The sequence below is a fragment of the Pleurodeles waltl genome, chromosome 9 (genome assembly GCF_031143425.1).
Source record: "Pleurodeles waltl isolate 20211129_DDA chromosome 9, aPleWal1.hap1.20221129, whole genome shotgun sequence".
Lineage (NCBI taxonomy): Eukaryota > Metazoa > Chordata > Amphibia > Caudata > Salamandridae > Pleurodeles > Pleurodeles waltl.
This window is the reverse complement of record NC_090448.1, coordinates 661,490,336-661,508,656: the sequence shown is the minus strand read 5'-3', so window position 1 is coordinate 661,508,656 and position 18,321 is coordinate 661,490,336. Positions and strand designations below refer to the sequence as shown.

At 41.1% G+C, this 18,321-nt stretch overlaps 1 protein-coding gene across 1 annotated transcript in view; it reads left to right on the top strand.

Moving 5' to 3' along the window:
- The window catches only part of GEMIN7 (gem nuclear organelle associated protein 7), a 41,442-nt gene extending 25,531 nt beyond the window's left edge, over positions 1 to 15,911 (top strand). Inside the window, exons 3-4 of the mRNA XM_069207731.1 lie at positions 1,486 to 3,519; positions 14,197 to 15,911. Of these exons, the coding sequence (XP_069063832.1) occupies positions 1,666 to 3,519; positions 14,197 to 14,583 (2,241 nt within the window). The 5' untranslated portion in view covers positions 1,486 to 1,665 and the 3' untranslated portion in view covers positions 14,584 to 15,911. The remainder of the gene's footprint in view (positions 1 to 1,485; positions 3,520 to 14,196) is intronic.
- The last annotated feature ends 2,410 nt before the right edge of the window (positions 15,912 to 18,321 follow it).

Here is an 18,321-nt window from a genome sequence, read left to right as displayed (position 1 = left end):
TGATGAGTCAACACTGTAATTGGCTGAGAAGTGACTGCGCCTTAAAAAGTAAATTCCACGAAAAAACAACCTGCCTTTTTTTGCACACTGACTCTCCCTGGACTATTCATGACTCTTCTTATCCTCACCACGCTTTCCACATGCCTTCTACAATGACATCCTTCTGCATCTATTAGGCAAGGCAAATAACGCATGCTTAGTATCTCACGACTCCTATCCCTGTTGATACAAGGTAGACACCTAGGTTCAGTTACCATTGTTTTAGCCCTGGGGAAAGCAGGGTAGCAGCTATGGTGTCGGACTGCTGCTGTTCAGTGCTAACTTTGCAGGTAAGCATTTCCTCTTAAGAATCTTGATAAAAATCTCCATGGAGAATGCCTCGGCGGGAGCTCGAGATGTGTTTTTTTTCCTTTAAACATGTGCTATGTATGGCCGCTTAGTAGACTTGTCACTACTTTAGGCTTTGAAGTTTCATTCATCAAGAGTGATTTCAGAATCAGCAAGCACTGTTTCTTCAAAACCTATCCTCTACTGCTACTTTGTTGGTTATTCTGTATGTAGTTTGTCCTGCACCCTGTCAGTGGCTTTCAAGTATTTTTCAGAACTCATAACTATATATACGGCCTCAACAGACTTTCCATAAATGTTTCCTGCCTGGCATGTCTCCTTGAATGTAATATTGCACATAAAAGCGGTGTTCTGGCTTACAGACTAGTTAATCATGAGAGACCAAAAAACAACAGAATATTTGAATAGAAAAGACAATTTGTGCACACTTGTTCTTGCTCCCAAGTGAAGCAAGCATTGGAAAAACTCTTTGGTTTGGCATTTGATGCCAGCATTTTTGCTTTGCCAATGCTTGCTTTAATTTGTCATGATTTTGTAACAGATTGTTTTATGGAAGAGCTGCGTGGCCTCGCCAGTAGGAAAACATTTTTTTTTTGGTCTTGAAAAGCACACATTGCCACAGTAGTCCCTGGCTGTGAAGGGAACTACTTTGTATGAGGATGTGCTTCTTGTGAAGGAATAAAATGTCACTCACAGAGAAGTATGCCAATGACTGACGTGGGCAGACAGATTGCCCCATGCTATGTGCTGTAGTGGGCAGAAGAAGAACAAGCATGGCACAACCAGACAATGGATGAAGATGGCTGCCTGAAAGCCTCTATAAGTAAGCATATTATACATCTAATTTTAGTAAAACCAAGAGTTGTTGGCTATCGCCAGACCTATAATTTGGCCATGTCCTACAGGATAAGATAAATGAACTTGTATTTTTTCTGTAGTTTCTAATTCCTCTGCAGATATCATATTTTATCAATTCCAGTTGGTAATCTCTTCATTAGAGGCATTCGTTTTAAAACTAAACCAGTGTGTAAACATTGCTGTAAGGAACATAGTTATCAATAGACATACAGGTAGAAATGGAAAGTACATTTTAACTGCATGATTGAGAATTAACACATCAACTGTCATTCTTTTCAGTTGCATATTACCAAGACGGATATCTTGATCGAAGTTGGACTGCCCGGGCCTCATCCAGTTTTCGCGTTGTGTAGCAGAAGACCCCTGTGTAGACAATTGCCGTATACATTTCCGGAATTCCTTGTGCAGCAAGTTTCAGGAAGCCAGTGAAGCTATTTAAAGGTTGACAAGATCAATGAAATGGAGATTCAAGAAATAGTCCGAGGTGATGAAATGGCAATGGGATTCCCAGGTACCAGCTCCACCGAAGGAAGCAGTCCTGTTTCTTCATCTGTGAAAAGGAAGCGAATGTTTCAGGCTCACTGGAAAGAATCCTGGCCATGGCTTGTTTTGAAGGAGATCCAGGGAGAAAGACCGAAAATGTTCTGTGATGTTTGCCTGAAATACCCTGACATAGCAATTAGTCACTCTGGGTCTGGTAGGAATGCTTTTGTGAATGGGTGTGACCAGTTACGCATTGAGTCAATAAGAGCACATGAAACAAGCAAAGCTCATATGGCATGCTTCTTGCGAAACAATCCGGGGTTAGAAATACCTTTCAAAGCACAAAGACTTTTGAAATTGAACAACACCAAGAAGAAAAAGAAACACAAAACATTCAGAAATGAAAAAGCAGCAGCGTCCCAGGGTTCTAGTCCCAGCGGGAGAGTCAACATGAACTTTTCTTTGACAACCAGAAATCATGATGCTGGGAAAAGGAAACGAATGTTCCAGGCTCAGTGGAAAGAATCCTGGCCGTGGCTTGTTTTGAAGGAGAGACAAGGAGAAGAACCTAAAATGTTCTGCAATATATGCCTGGCGTACCCTGATGTAGCAGTAAGTCACTCTGTGTCTAGAAAGAATGCCTTCCTGAGTGGATGTAATCAGTTTCGCATTGAACCAATTCGAGCACACGAAAAAAGTAAATCTCACACCACATGTGTTTCGTTATGCTGTGAGGAAAAGCATTCTGTTATGGACTCAAGCCTTTTTAAAAATGAGCAGGCAGCACAATATAAACAAGCAGATGGATTTCCAGGAATTAGCTCAAACAATCAAACAAGCCTTAGCCCCCTTACATCAAGAAAGGACAAAAAATATGATTCTGAGAAACGTAAGCGGGTATTCCAGGCTCACTGGAAAAAATGTTGGTCATGGCTTTTCTTGAAGGAGACCCAGGGTGAAAGCCCGAAAATGTACTGCAGTATTTGCCTGAAATACCCCGACTTAGCAGTTAGCCACTCGCCATCTGGCAAGTGTGCCTTCCTGAATGGATGTGATCAGTTCCGTGTCGAACCAATCAAAGCACACGAAACAAGTAAAGCTCACAAAATGTGCATTTTATTGTACAACCAGGAGATGAAAAAAACACTTGACCCAACCTTGGCTTCCAATGCAGGCAGTGCCAGTCCCACTGTTCAGTGTAGAGCACAATTACTTATTGTTCAAGCTTTGCAGAAACTTAAGGAAATCGAGAGGAAAAGATTAATGGTGTTATTTACAAATGCATATTGTATTGCAAAACAGGGCATGCCTCTCTCTGACATGGATATTTTGTGTAGTGCAATGAAAACAGCTGGTGTGGATTTAGGTGACAACTACACAAATCGAGAAAAAGCCTCTGAATTTATAAAATGTGAAGCAGAAGTTATTCGCCAAGACATAAAGGATATTGTTCTTAATTCTAGATTCGTATGTATTGTTGCAGATGGGAGCACTGATAATGCCCTTGTTGAACAAGAAACCGTGCTGGTTAGGGTAGTCAATGAAGGAAAGCCCTACACTGTGTTTGCGGACCTTGTACCACTATATCATAAACATGCTCCAGATCTGATGGATGGTATTGTTAACGGCATCAAAAAGGTTTCATTGGACTTGGACCAGATGAAGTCTTCACATTCTCCAGGTCCAACACTTGTGTCCGTGAATTTTGATGGTGCTCCCGTAATGATGGAATCAAAGGGTGGGGTTGCAGCAATGCTAAAACATGACATACCATTCCTACTACCCTTTTATTGTGTAACCCACAAGCTTCAGCTGGGTATTCTCGATGTGGTAAACAAATCTACTTACATTTCTCAGTTTGAAGAAACATTGAAATGTATTTTTAAGTTCTATTGGAAATCCCCTAGAAGGAGAAAGGATGCAAAGAAAATTTCAAAGGTTCTGCAGGCGAATTTTACTCACTTTAGTGACATTGAAGAAACGCGATGGGTTTCTGGTAAAGAAGGGGCCTTACAAGCAGTGCAGCATGACTTGCACACTGTTGTTATGCACCTTGAGCAGATTGGCACCCAAAGCGATGAGTCTTCAGCTAGGGCAAGAAAATACCTATCTTCAGTAACCAGTGTGAGATTCATCACTGCCCTGTACAGACTAAGAGATATTCTAGAACCAGTTTCTCAGCTTTCAGAATTTTTGAAAAGGGATAACATTCTTTTAATTCATGTCCAGCCTGCTATAGAAAGATGTGTATCAAACTTAGAGATCTTGAAAAATGATCTAGGTGAGAACATGCAACAGTTTTATAATTTGTACCATCCAGAACAAGGGACATTTGGGCACCAAGCAAGTGATGGCTGGGAGATTCTGTTGTCTGGCCCATGTCCCTCAGCACCCAGCATAAGGGATATGCAGCTTGTTGAAAACGTTATCCAGTATATTGATGAAAGATTCTCACATTTGTATTCCATGCCATATCGTGGGTTCCAGGTGTTTGACTACACAATGTGGCCCGAAGGTACAGAAGAACTTGATGCCTATGGCAGGGATGACCTTAATGGGATCTTGATGCACTTTGATGTTCTTTTCTCCACACAGGAAAAGTTGGCCATCATAGAGGAGTTTAGCAGACTTAAAACACACATGCACAACTTCAAAAAGAAAAGCATACCAGTTGTGTGTGCATACTCCACATTACTAACCAATCACCCCTCCAATCTGAGTAATATTTTGAAGCTTGTAGAGATGATGTTCACTATCAGTGTGTCCACGGCTGAAGCTGAACGTGCATTTTCAGCAATGAATGTGGTTAAACATAGACTTCGAAGTCGACTGAATCGGGCCATTCTCCAGGACCTTATGCTCATTAAATTGGAGGGGCCTAAATTTGAAGACTTTGACCCCAGCAGAGCCATTGAGTATTGGCTTTCAGCGCGCGGTACCAAACATGTGAGAGGTCATAAGCGGCCTTATGAGCTAGTGGAATAAAAGTTGTACATTTGTATCTTCTGTACACTTGTGGCCTTCAACAAAGGCAAATGTAATCCTATACTTAATATTGTAATTTTTACCAAACACGTTGTGGGCCAGTTCAAAAAATTGTAAATCTGCACTTGCAGGTTTACATCCATGTGCAAGTGAGCATTTACACTTTTCTGGAGTTCAGTCTTTTCCAGAAAGACACAGGAAAGGTGAGCAAGACTAAGGTTTTCAGACATATTTCTGAGAATGACATGTCCCCATTCCTATTTTTACCACATTTGTTGTGAGGAGACAGATTGCCTGGGTGCACCTGCGCTGCATCAGGGTGTCTTTGTGTATGTATTGGTTAGAAAAACAGTTGTCCCCAGGGAGAGCTTTTTTCACTGGCACTTTTACTCCCCTCCCCCCAAACCTTTCTTTGAGGGTAGTTCATCCTTACACATTTTTGAGTTGTCCAATACGTTCTCTACCAATGTCACCATTTGTATTTTCTAAACTAGGGGAGAGCCATTCAAGGGGCATGTCCTGTAACCTTTGCTCCCTTTAATGTGTTTGATAAGGACTCTTATTATTGTGTGGTATATTGCAATTGTCTTACAACAGAAGGGCAGAATAGCATCATTCTATTGGGGGAGGGGACTATATATGTTCTGTTCATATGTGAGGCATGCTACCAAAAGGAGTACAAAGTCTTGTGGCTTTGGCTTTGCCGCTGGGCCCTGATAAGGAAGATCAGCATGCCCTCCTGTCTATTTTTGTCTTACCTGGCTGAGTCGGAAATTAAGTTCACGTTTTTCAACTCTGAGAAGTTTGTTATCCTGAATGCAATTGTTAAGCGTAGCACTTAGGGACTCATAAACCGCTTTCCTCCTACTTTCAAGGTCCTGCACTGTAAGGGTCCTCAGGTTGGTGCATAGGAGTGCATTAAAGCCAGTAACTTAGTAAGATGCCCTTCTAGTGGCTGTTACTTTGACTCTCAGAGGTGGTAGTTGCAACCTTGTTCTTATAATTTCACAATGAGAAAGAGGTCTTTTGTGCCCCTTCTTTGTTCATCCTGAAGTACTAGTGGATTTCCAGCATTCTCACTAAGTTTTTCCAAGCTTGTCCTCTGATGCTCACATAATGCTTCATATGTGCGAAGGTTTCTGACGTTTTAACTTAAACAAAACTAAAGTAATCAATTCCGCAATTGGGCTTTGATTGCCTGTGATGACTTCTCTGGAAAGTAGCCCTTCAAGATGTCAGTTGCTCGTTGGATAGTCTCTTGCAACTCAGAGGGCTAATGGTTTGATTTTTCACATTCCATGGTGGCATTCAGGTGCACACAGTATGGGTAAACTACAATTCTGCAACTTTTCACCATTATGTCCCCTGAAAAGGTTTTTGTAAAAAAACGATATAGACAACCTCCCTCCGATCGTTAAATAATATGTTAGATTGTTCATAAGAACGGGTTTCATGAGCATCTATCTCTAAGATATGCCATGTTCGGTCTAATTAAAGTGTTTGAAAAATAGGAGAGGTTTTGTTGTACTGTCTCTCACATCCGTTAACTGAAGTAACAGCATGGGTGAAGGATTTTTTTCACTTTGACACAGCATTTATTGTTCTTTTTTCCATTATAAAATAACGACTATTTAACAAGCACTGGCAATGCCAGGTGGTCTGGCTTCAACAGAATGTTTTATGGTACTGTGAAGCATTACAAGTGGGTAGCATGGGAATGGATATGTATTTGTGTGGAAGCAAAGATCTGTAGGATAATAATAATAGTGTAGGTTAAAAGGTAAGGTGACGGTTGCATTGTTAATCCAGACCAGAAATTCATGAAGCCCTCCGGGGGGCCACCAGAGTGATATATTCCTGGTATGGAGGGCAGCCAAATCATTCACTGGTTGTGGGGTATGCCTGACTCAACAAATCCCTCTTTAGAAGGGACGTTGGTTTGACCACACGGCACGATTTGCGGGCTTAGGTTATTGGGACTTAATCGGAATCACAGTGTTAGGAGATGTATGTTACGGGTCTTCTGCAAACTCATTTTACGCTTTTCCCACACAATACAGGATTTGACAGATTTCAGTCCCTTGGAGGCGTGACTGTTCATGGGTAGACTGCGTCGAGGGGATATCTCCCAGCTATGTTGTGCCCTTGTTTGTAACACCCAAGAAACACTAAACCCACTAAGATGGAGATGGGAGGTGTGGGTGGGTGAGCTGGAGGAGGAAGAGTGGCGTGAGGCCTGCATGGTTTCTTGGGAGCTTTCAATATCTACGAGACTTAGATTAATCCAGCTACACTATCAGCATCTATCCAATGTGACATCGCAGTGACTCTGGCATGCATTTATTCTCCCTAAGCACAGACGTACTTGATGTCAATACTCTCCTTACTTGATGTCAGTACCCATCAGCAGACTCTTTCCATATGGTCGGTCATTGTCCTGAAGTTGCCAAATACTGGACCTGCATAGCTGCTTCCCTCCCTGCAATTTTAAATAGACCAGTCATGCTGTTATGGATGAATTTGAGGGGGCTGGCGGTGAAAGAAAGCTGGTAGGGCTGGCAGCTCTGATAGCCAAAAGAGAGATTGCATGCTCCTGGAAATCACTACGACCTCCTAGATTAATACTGTGGCGATCTGGAATGAAGTGGTGTGCCAAGCAAGAGGAACTGATTCATATTTCTAGGGGATGTCCTTGGAAATTCAGTAAAATTTGGGGCAAGTGATGGGAATATTACGGCCCGTCTTCTGTGTTGGAGACGGAATCTGGAAATGTTGTCTCACCTGTGCAAGTTGCCAAAATTGGGGGCCGGTCGGGTGACCGGAGGGGGGGAGGGGGGGATGTGCAGTGTTTATTTTATTGTGTTCTTATCAAACTAAATAGTTATATGTATGTAATACAAATTCATGTAGGTTAATGACTGCTCTCAGTGCTAGTGCCAGAGAAAATCATCATAAATTATCTAGTTATTGAGAGGCACTTTAACATGCATTACTTCATCTGTGTGGCCCTGAATGTTCAAACTCAGGCAGCTGGGTAAATAAACAAAACGATCATAGCTGTGCGGAGGCCAAGAACTTTTCTTGTGAAAGTGCACATCTTCTGCCCAAACAAAACATGTACACCTGGCTCACAACATGTGAGTGGAGCAAAAGCCCCTCTTCTGATAATTCACACATAAATTGTCTGGTGCCAGCTACCCTGTCCAGTCAGACTATGAAAAGAGATTGAATGAGCTTTATGAGCAAATGATAACAAACCTTTCCTGTTGCCTAGGCACAGCTGTATTTGGTGAACATCATCGTCAGCAATTTAAAATGTGTAAGCCCTTTTTGGAAAGACCTTATTACAAGTTTTTCAAGTCTGTGAAGGAACAGTTTGAAATTATGTATATATGATGGCCGTACGAAATATAACAATTAAGCCCCGCTCCAGTGTTCAGCCCAAACTCTAATGCAGACACTTTTTCCTTTATACAGCTGTTGTGTGGTATTTGTGAGAAGGGAATATTTTCTTCATTTGTTTTCAGCAAGATACAATTTAAAAGTTACTAATTAAATGATTGAAGTTCTACATTTTGGAATTGTATTTACTACATTGTCATTTTCTGTGAGAGAAAATAACATTGGAACAAATGGAAAACTCACATCACTGTGCACCTGAGGAAGTTGGTACCTTTAAAGGTCTTGTGCTCTTCCCGAGGGTACCATGACGGAGGACTTTGCAGATTAAAGAATGCTAATGTTTAATGAAGATGTGACCAAAAGAAGGATTTCAGTCCTTTACATATTGGAACAGGTATGAGTTCCCTCCTATTTCTTTGTTGGTCCTTTAGAACTTATCTGTCAGGTACAATTATAACTACTTTGAAAGGTGTACACGAAGAACTGTGTTTTAGACAGAGAATGACCACCACACCAACCACCTCATTGCCTGTAGAAGAGGGGTTCCTAACCTTTTAACTTCTGTGGATCCCCACTTTATCATTATTAGAACCCGGGAACCCTCCACTACATCATTATCGGGATCTGGGAACCCCTACAAAGTCACACAGAAAAAATACAGAAACAAGCATTCCATCAAACACACACAAATTATAACATCTTTTATTTAATTTTCAAACAAATAAAATAAAAATAGGAAGGTTGGAGCTTTTCTAGATTCAATTGAAGCCACACATCATTCATACTATATTTTATTTGATGTACCTGCTGCACTGCTCCCTCTAAACAATTTGATTATAATTTAATTTAGCCTCTAATTTCAAATTCCTTGACATATTTAGTACGTTTTTACAATTTTCAAGTTGTACATTTAGTCACTTTATTTATATACACTGTATTAATCTGTTAATATTAGTTAAATTAGTTAATTGTTCTGGGCCGCCACAGACTCCCTGAGGAAGCTTCGTGGGCCGCTAGGGATCACCGGACCACAGATTGGGAATCACTGCTGTAGAACATTCTTACCACTTTTCTAAGCCCCTAACGTCCTGGTGAGACACTGGTGATAAACTCCTTATTCCAAAACTTCTGGAAGGGTAAGCCATGCACCCATCCTTCCTCAACATTTCATGACATTAACCTTGTACACCTCTTCCTTCCCTCCTCCTTTATCATCAGTCAGTGCTTTGGTCTAATTCTGTCCAGGTCATTTGAGTCCTCTTTCATAACATGGGGATTGGGTTACTGTTATATGCAGTTTTGTGTTCAGTTTCCAGGCACTAATCTGATCAAAACTAAGTTCAAGCCCACTCCTGAACTCTATTCTGAGTACTTTGAAGGGGACATGCATTGCCATGACTCTCTTTAGCTGAATGAATGACTCTCTACAGCCACAAGACTAATTTTGTATGTACCATGTCTGCTCAGATTTCTACCTACCCATACCATCAATGTTTGTACCTTGTCTTTGCGCTGGGTCTTGTGATGGATTGTAACCACAAGCGTTTGCTTTCTTTTGTGAAACTGCTGCCCATTTTCCCTTGTCTGTATAGAACCTCACCAAACGTGTCTTTGGGAGAGGAAGACATGGTTTTGTGTGCTGCAAATGTTAAGGTCTTGTTTGTGTGCGTCCTCACCTTGGCATACCTGTACTTGTGGCCTTTATATGTTATTTTGATGTTTAGCTCAGAGCAGACCAGTCAGAATTGCTCTCGTATATATATTTATACACTGAATTTCACAGAACGAAATATTATGATAACATTAATAGTATGTTGACTAATGTTTGCACTTGGGTAGGAGCAGTTGGTTCTGCTGTGAGAGCAGGTCTGGAGCTCAAAAGTACATTGTACGAACTATTCAAATCTGTTTATAAGGTGACTTTTTAGTTTAAAACCCCGGGCACCTCAGAGCGTAGTAGGCTGTTGGGGCAAGGGATGGGCTTGTAGCTAGCTGAGACCAGCCATGTATTCCCTTTGTAAATTAGAGGCCCCAAAATAACATTTCTGTGCATATGTGGCAATTGACCAGCAAACCAGATCTGGTGTTCCTGATAAGTCAAAGAGATTTCAAAATCTTGGTTAGCCCTAAAATGGGATAGTGAATCAACTACTATGTAGGCATAAAACTGCCCTCAGGCAGAATCAACCTTCTCAAACTCCAACTCCACCCATGATTGAAAAATGTTTCAAAGGCATACGCTGCGTCTGCAGCTATTACAAAAGTAACTGCCCCGCTTCCATCAGGGACACTTAGAGCTTTGAGATGCTGAGTAACTGCTTCCCTGTAAATTGGCTCCTATCATCATCATCATCATCATTTACTTTATTTCGGTAAGAGAAATCATACCATAAAAGTGCAATGCATAGCAATAAGAAAGGCTCCTATCACAATAGGTGATGCCATGGTGAGCGGATTCAATAGAAATCGGAGAATTAAAAACCCCATTGAATGGAGAATAGCCTTTTAAAAGTCAAGCTTGACAAACCTGCGGAAATAGGTGCTCCCTTAGTCCCAATAGGAGGTAAAATAGTTTTACCACAGACGTCTCCGTATTGATATAATAATGGTTCATGTGTGTGTGAAAATTGAAAGAACTACTCAAGGCATAATTGTAAGATTTGAGCCCCATGTTGGGCGCCAACTGTTACATAAGCTACGACTCTGCTTTCCCACCCACAGGTGACACAGGAGAATTCAGTTCTGTGCACCAGTGCTGAATGTGAAAGACAGGTTTATTGTAGCCCCTTCAGAACCCTGTCCCTTACCCTGTTGTAATAGTTATTGCTTTTAGATTACTCACAATCCCTACAATTGCACAGGATATCATAAAAACAGCAAGAAGGCACATTGCGAGCAACAAGAATAAAATTAACATTTCTTACATGTTTTAAAATGTTATTTAAAACCTTGCACCCTAAAACCTACTTCTATGCGATACACTAAGAGAGCATAGAAAGTAAAGCAACTTGTTGTCTAGAGTTTCTTAGAGAGAAAAGACGCACTACATATCATGTTGACCGCAGGAGCTGTTGTTGTTGACAGAGGCGTGAAGGCAGTGTTCCCTTCAAAGTCAAAACATATGCTGCGGTTGTAGCCTTCCTCCGGGACTCTGCTTTATCAGAAGCAGGCGAGATGTGGCATCTTCGAAGAGGGTTGGCAGTAGGTGAGACCATCTATGAAAGAATCTTCTGTGATAATCTAGGTGAAGGACCGCTTCTGTCAAGTGGCAACCCTTTTATATTTAATCTTACTTAAGATTGAAATTCCTGACGTGCGTTTAGGAATCTCTGACATAGATTATGTGACTCAAGGTGTGCCTCCCAGATGTTTTCTTATGAACATATAAGGTGAAAGGACATAAATTCAAATGACACTGTTTTGTTTATATGTCTATATTTATTCTTATTTGAACTTGAAGTGGTGACAAGTATACACTTTTTCTGAGACTGATGTTCCATCAGGTGTTATATATGTGTCATTAGCCGAATGAGGTGACACCTTCACAGTTCTTAGAAAAAGAAAGTCAGACGCCATTTTCATAAATAGCAGACATGACTGTGATGTTGCATACACTTTAGGAAAATGGCGACTCCCTTTACCTGATATTAAGAATAAACCGATCTCCATCACCCAAGGCAGAGTTGGGGCCTACTTAAAATATAGTCGGACCTTAAGACTTTACTTCACACTATCTCGTCATGGTAGTGTTGAGACTGATAATGGCAATCCTGATCTTTGAATCATAGCTGGGATGTGCCAGGAAATGATTGCCCATGCAACATATTTCCCATTTTTAGGTTTTGCCTGCTCAGCACCTACAAAATCTCTTGTATTTAAAAAAAAAAAAAAATAATCTTAAAAGGGCCTTAGAGTCCACCCATTACTTACCTTTACTCACCATAGGCTGGCTCTTGCGTCACTCTCATTTCCTAGCTTCCTATTGGTCAAAGCCTCCTCCTCGCTTCAGTCTTCCTCCTGAGCTTTGAGTCTTCGTCCTGCAGTGGAGCTTGGACCAAGTACTGCTTCCTGTGGCCAGTGTCCTTCAACTGCAGGCTGCTTGAGGTATTCCTTCTTCTTTTCCTTTAACTCGTACTGCCCTCCTCCCACCCCACTCTCAGTTGTTTTTGAAACCCTCCTTCCATCTCTGTTATTTTGAAACTCTCCTTCCACTTTCCCTACCCCACCCTCCGAAACCATATTGGTGTTGCCAAAGTTTTTTAAAATTATTCCTACAGTCCTCTCTGTGATCTTTATGGATTGCGCTTGTGGCAACGCTGGTGCAAGCTTTCAGTTTTCTGGAGCTTTTATATGTGTTTTGTGGCCGCTCCGCACTGCATGAGAGGTACAGTGTCAGAATCTTTCTGCTTAACCTCGCACGGCAGTACTCAGCACACATTTTGTATATTTCACAGTAAGTGGAGGGTACAGTGGTACACACTTTGCATATGTGCTACACTGGTAGAATAAAATAGATTTAGTAAGCTGCCATTTAGGTGCCATATCCTCTATGCGTAGGTACCCCCCAAAGCTTCCATCCCAGAAAGATTTTTTCATAGTGTTCACAGTGAGAAGTGTTGCGATTCAATAAAAATCAAATTTAAACAGGCATTGTAGATGGAGTACCAAAGGTGGTATTTTTTGTCTTACCTTTTACTGAGTATCTTAGCCTAGCACTTCAATTTAATAGGTCTAGTTGAAGTGAGTCGCGACTAAAGCTCACAGAGTGCATTTGGCTGCTTTTTATGTAGCATGCAGTTTAAACGCTAAAGCTGGTGAAAAGGATTTTTCTTCCTGTGATGCGTGGGTGCCATCTAGTAGCTCCTCCTCTGGGTCTCAAAGAACCAGGATTAGTTTGAGCCTCTATTTCCTGTTGTAGTACATCACTTGACATTTTGTGACATATAATAATAACAAGAAAAAAATATATAGCGGTGTTTTCTAGTGCTGCAAGTAAACAATACCGACTTGGTTTATGTATAGTGCTTGCTATGCAGAGATTTATTTCTCAACACTATTGATGTCTTCAGTGCTCCGCGCTGTCTTGGCTTTAATGTTCAAAATGTGTGCTTTCTTTAATTCTGTATCTGCAGACATAATGTTCCTTTTACTCACCTCCTTCATGTAGTATGGCTGCTTTTTTGTGCGCCCAGACTGTTTTGGGTGTTCTCAGAAGTTGCCAAACGCAGCAGAGAACACGATACTGGCACTCATAAAGGGGGAAAAAGGCAGTAGTAAATCACTGGAGGAGCAGCTGTTTCATTTTAGACGAATAGATGAACAAGCAAGCTGTGTGTGCTCAGACGCCTTTGGGGACAAGCACTGGCAAAGCCAATAGGTTTCAACAATGCAAAATCAATGTTTTTTACATGTTGTTGAGTAGTTGAGCTGCTGTGCAACATGGCCTAAATTAAAAATATAAAAGCGCTATAATGTGTATGATACTGGCTGCGTCATAATGCTTTAAAAAAAAAACACATTTTTATTAAACTTTAAGCTGTGCTGCGCAGCCGCTCAACTGCTGTACATCATATAAAAACCTTTGGCAAAGCTAATGGGTTTTTCATAGGCGATACCTATTGGCTTTGCCCATGCTTGTTAATTTTCTACCTTTACTACTGCAGCATTGAAATACTAAAAATGGTGGCAACCAGTTGATAAAAAAGTACTTCACAATCTAATGTAAACGTTTTGTAATTTTTTGCCATATATGTGTATATATAACAGTAAGGTAGCTCTTTGTGCAAACGTAGATCATTTCAGATAATAAGGGGCAGAACCTGCAATTTTTGTCCCTAGTAGACGAGGCTTTTTTTTCTTTATGATCCCAGAAAAAAATAGTTATCATTTTCTTGGAGGGCCAAACCTCCTTCGAAAGGTATTGTGAAAAGAACTTTGAATCTCATGATGTAACTCTTTGAGATACATTTTCATGCCACAATGCAATTCTGTACATCTCTGCATCAAGGTTTGTGATTGCTGTGCCAATGAGTTTAAGCAATTAGCGTCCATGTCTTTCAATGTATTCTCTCCTTTAAAGTAATCTCCACATTCAGAATATCATTTTCTGTTTGTCTCCAGGATCTTGCTATGAAAGTGCCTGTCACTGTCACCCGACTGCCACGTGGACCAGATGGCAACAGCCGGGGTTTCGACCTGAACACTCCCCGTGGACAAGCACTGGGTTTTCCTGGATTGTCTGCTTCTAGAGTAGATACAGAGGACCTGAAACGGTCACAGAAGGTAAGGGCAGTGCTGAGAGAGCACTACCTGCGGAGCCTTCTTGCTATGGCTGGAAAGATGGTCTGCTTTACCATGTACGAGAAGGGGACTGTGGAAGCCCGCTTTGGGACATCGGACATCGACATCCTCAACTTTCAAGTATATGACCTGCAGACTCCACTGGGTGTGCAGAAAGAGGCACTAATTCGCTGCTCTGATGTCATCTCCTATGCTTTTGAACTCTAGAACTGTTGACTGCCAATTTTGTGAAAGATGCTAGATAGCATGTTTGTGGGATTGCTAACAAAGGTATTAGTGAAAGTCAGGAAAGATTCTAGGAAGCGTGGTTTGGTGTGCCAGAGTGCAATGATCAGTTAGGACTGGGATGTAGTGAAGCATTAAATTTGTCTATCTACTAATTACAGAATTGGAAAAAGTTCAGGTAGGTCCCAATGAGGTTTGTCTGGAAGTGTTTGTTCTTGAAAAAAAACTGGTGTGGCCATGGTGATGTTATTCATTAAAGTGCTATGGCACCACCCTCTATCAGAGAGCAAAGTGTACACGCCACTCTACTGTCTGCTCTCTGCAGAACCAACCAACCAAAGGATTGTCTGAGCTCCTAAATTGACAGGTTTATTACCACCACATGCCACAGTTGGAGGAGATGAATCTGAAAGTAAACCAGCATAATGCCACTGGTTTTATGATCACTTTTTAACCTCACTGTGGGATACAAGGCGTAGAAGCTGGTGGCATGGTTGAGAGGCTGCAGTTATTGGCCTTTCAACCGCAGTGCCCTAGAACGCTACTCAGAGTAACTGAGTCAGACATTTCACTGACCAAAGTAGCAAATTGACAGACCTCTTACCCATCTTCCTTTTTCTACTGGAAAAAAGGTAGCTGCAATTTCCTTTCGTTGGGCCACATGAGGATCTCCCTACCAGTAGCAAATGGATATTACTCAAACTATGCCATTGGCAAATGCCCTCACCTCTAGACCTTCAGCTTTCCCAGAAAATACTATGTATTCATCAAGGCCGTTTGGTGGGTGACAAAACATACCCATACTCCGAAAATTGAATTACAAGTTTTGTTACCACAGACTTGCTTAATATTTATAACTGAAGCTCATCACCAGATGTACCATGTGCACATCAAGTCAGTCTGATTGGTGAAAATTGCTTTATAAGGTTGGCTAGCAAATTCACTTTATATTTGTATTTGCCATTTGTATTGAAATACATGCATAAAAAAACCTTGTTTGTATTCTTAGTAATTTCTACTCGGTATTGCACAATTTCCATAGTTTCAGAACATCGGAACAAGTATAACATTAATAGTTTAACAATACATTTCGAACAAACCTAAATGTTGCTTAATTTAGTAGTCACTGCTGACAAGAAAAACGGCTACCAAGTTTAACACCATTATTTGGAACTGTGGTGCTCTTATCTCAGAGTGTATCCCTGGTTTCTTGCTATGCAGTATTTGAAAATGTAAGATTTGTGTTCAAGGAAAGGTTACCTTTCTGCTATTGATTTTCTTTTTTTTAAATATAAATTATGGAAAAGATTTACAGCATGTTTCCTTCGGAGACTGATTTTTCTTCAAAGCTTTTTATGTGTATGCGTAATATAAATACTCTTTGACTTGTTGCTTGAACCTGTTACACAAGGGGGGTACAGTTTAAAAAAAAAAAAAAAAAAAAAAAAAAAAAAAAACAGAAGGGCAGATTTGAAATATATGGCAAATTGTGTGTTTAAGTAATAATGCATTTATATAGAGGCTAAACTGCTAAGTTAAAAGATGCAGCTAACTTTAACTGGGCAGAAACATTATTAAAATGAAATAACAATCCATTTTTATACAGTATTGAGCTGAAAATGAGGACTCCGTTGGTTTTCAGTTTCTGCCAGGCATCCTTCAGTAATGCATCAGGTCCAGGGTACGAAAAAGGTCAAGGTCTACCTGAGCACTGATTAATTACATAGTTTAAATGTGCTCGGACTTTTCCTTTGCTTCTTGCTATGTACAGGGTACTTAACCAGTGCGGTGACCAATATTTTAAGCAAACAGAGCATGTTCCGAATTTAAGTGTTTAATGACTGATATTGCTTACCTTATGTGTTTAAAATAGATATAATTTTGAGAAAGATAGATGAACTTACATATTCTTCATTCTGCCCCACACGATTACAAAATGGCTAACTGGCTATGTTCATGAGCTACGCTGGTGACCTGGTTACCCAGGCTTGACCAGCCAGCAGCGGATTAAGCTGGAATATACTTAAAAGAATGTGAAAGATAAAACTGGCAGTGCACAGAATGAAGATGACTTATTGCAGCGACCCAGCATAACAGGCACAATGTGAAAATTGAAAAAACCCTGTAAACTGCATCATCATCTTCCTTTTTAGGTCTCTCCTAAGAGTGCACATGTTCAGTCTATTGCAAAACATGCAGTTACCTTAATGTGGGTTTAGATCCCATCCATTGCTTACCACTTGTAGGCTTGATTGTCGCTTCTCATGTTCTCGCTTCTTACTTGTTAGCTATGTGGGCTTTTCTCCTTCTTATGTTTTTTCCTCCCCTGAGGCATTGTCACATTACAATGTCCTTCCAGTGCTCACTTTTTCAGTAAGTGCATTTTTCTTTTTGTTTAACCATTCTACGAGTGCATCTGCTTTCCAGCTGTCTCCATCATGCGATTCCATCCTCCCCTCCGCCCCTGTCGTGTGCTGCTCCCACTCTCCCACCGTGTTGCCTTCATGCCCTTCTGATTTCTCCTCGCATTGCTCTTTTGATCCCAGTCCCATGCCCGTGTTGCTTCCCTCACCTGCTTTAAAAACAGACATGTCCCTTTGATGTTTGTTTCTCCAACACAGACGCCTTGTGCTCCTGCCGCCTCCCTGTCCCTATGTGTTGCTTCCTCCCCCATTCGTATACTACTCTCCACTCCTCCGCTTAATAAGCACTTTTGTGCACTTTTATTATTTTTCTTTTTAATTACTGATCCAAATGGGGGATGCTGTGTAGCATGACTAAAGACCATTGGAAAAGCCAACAGGTCCCAAACTCAAGACCTATTAGATTTGCCAGTTCTTTTTTTCCCCTCATGCACACCTATACACACACCTTCTAAAAAGACACAGAAGGAAAGGAAGCTAAGCAAGAACAGTAACTACAAAAAAAAACTTGAATAACTAGTAATAATGCTGTTAGAAATGGGGTCTTTGGTTGGCAGTCAGGTTACCCCCCTGTCCAAGCAAGGACCCTCACTCTAGTCAGGGCAAAGGAGAAACACCTGGTTAACCCCTACTTATCCCCTTGGTAGCTTGGCACGAGCAGAAAGGCTTAACCCAGAAGCAATGTGTAAAGTATTTGTACCAACACACACAGTAATACAGTGAAAACACTACAAAATGGACCCCACACCAGTTTAGAAAAATAGCCAATATTAATCTAAATCAAACAAGACCAAATCGAAAAAATACAACATACACAAGTCAAGATATGAATTTTCAAAAGAATAACTTACTCCATAGAGAACAATGGAAACGTTGATTTTAAACATAGTACCTGGTTTGCTTCAAAAATAAAGCTGCACATGCGAGCATGCGTCAGAAAAGTCAGAGATGCGTCTATTCCTTACTCGCAAGTTGTGGCCATGTGCCATTTCTTCTCCCGTCGGGTAGGAGATGCGTTGTTTTTCTCTCCGGCAAGAGAACGATTCATTGATTTCTGGATGCGCCACCTAGGATCCGCGCAGGTTCACAATGACTTTGACGCCTGGGGATGATGTGTGAGAAATCTGGTCGCACTGTGTTAGAAAACCGCGCTGCTTGGGGTTTGCATCATCAGCAGCCGCAAGCGAGTGTTGCATAGTTTCTCCAGCCACTATGCGTCGATCTACCAGCCGCGATGCAGGTGGAGCGTCGATTTTTGCTGTGAATCAGGTGGCATGTCGTTTTGCAGGTGCTGTGT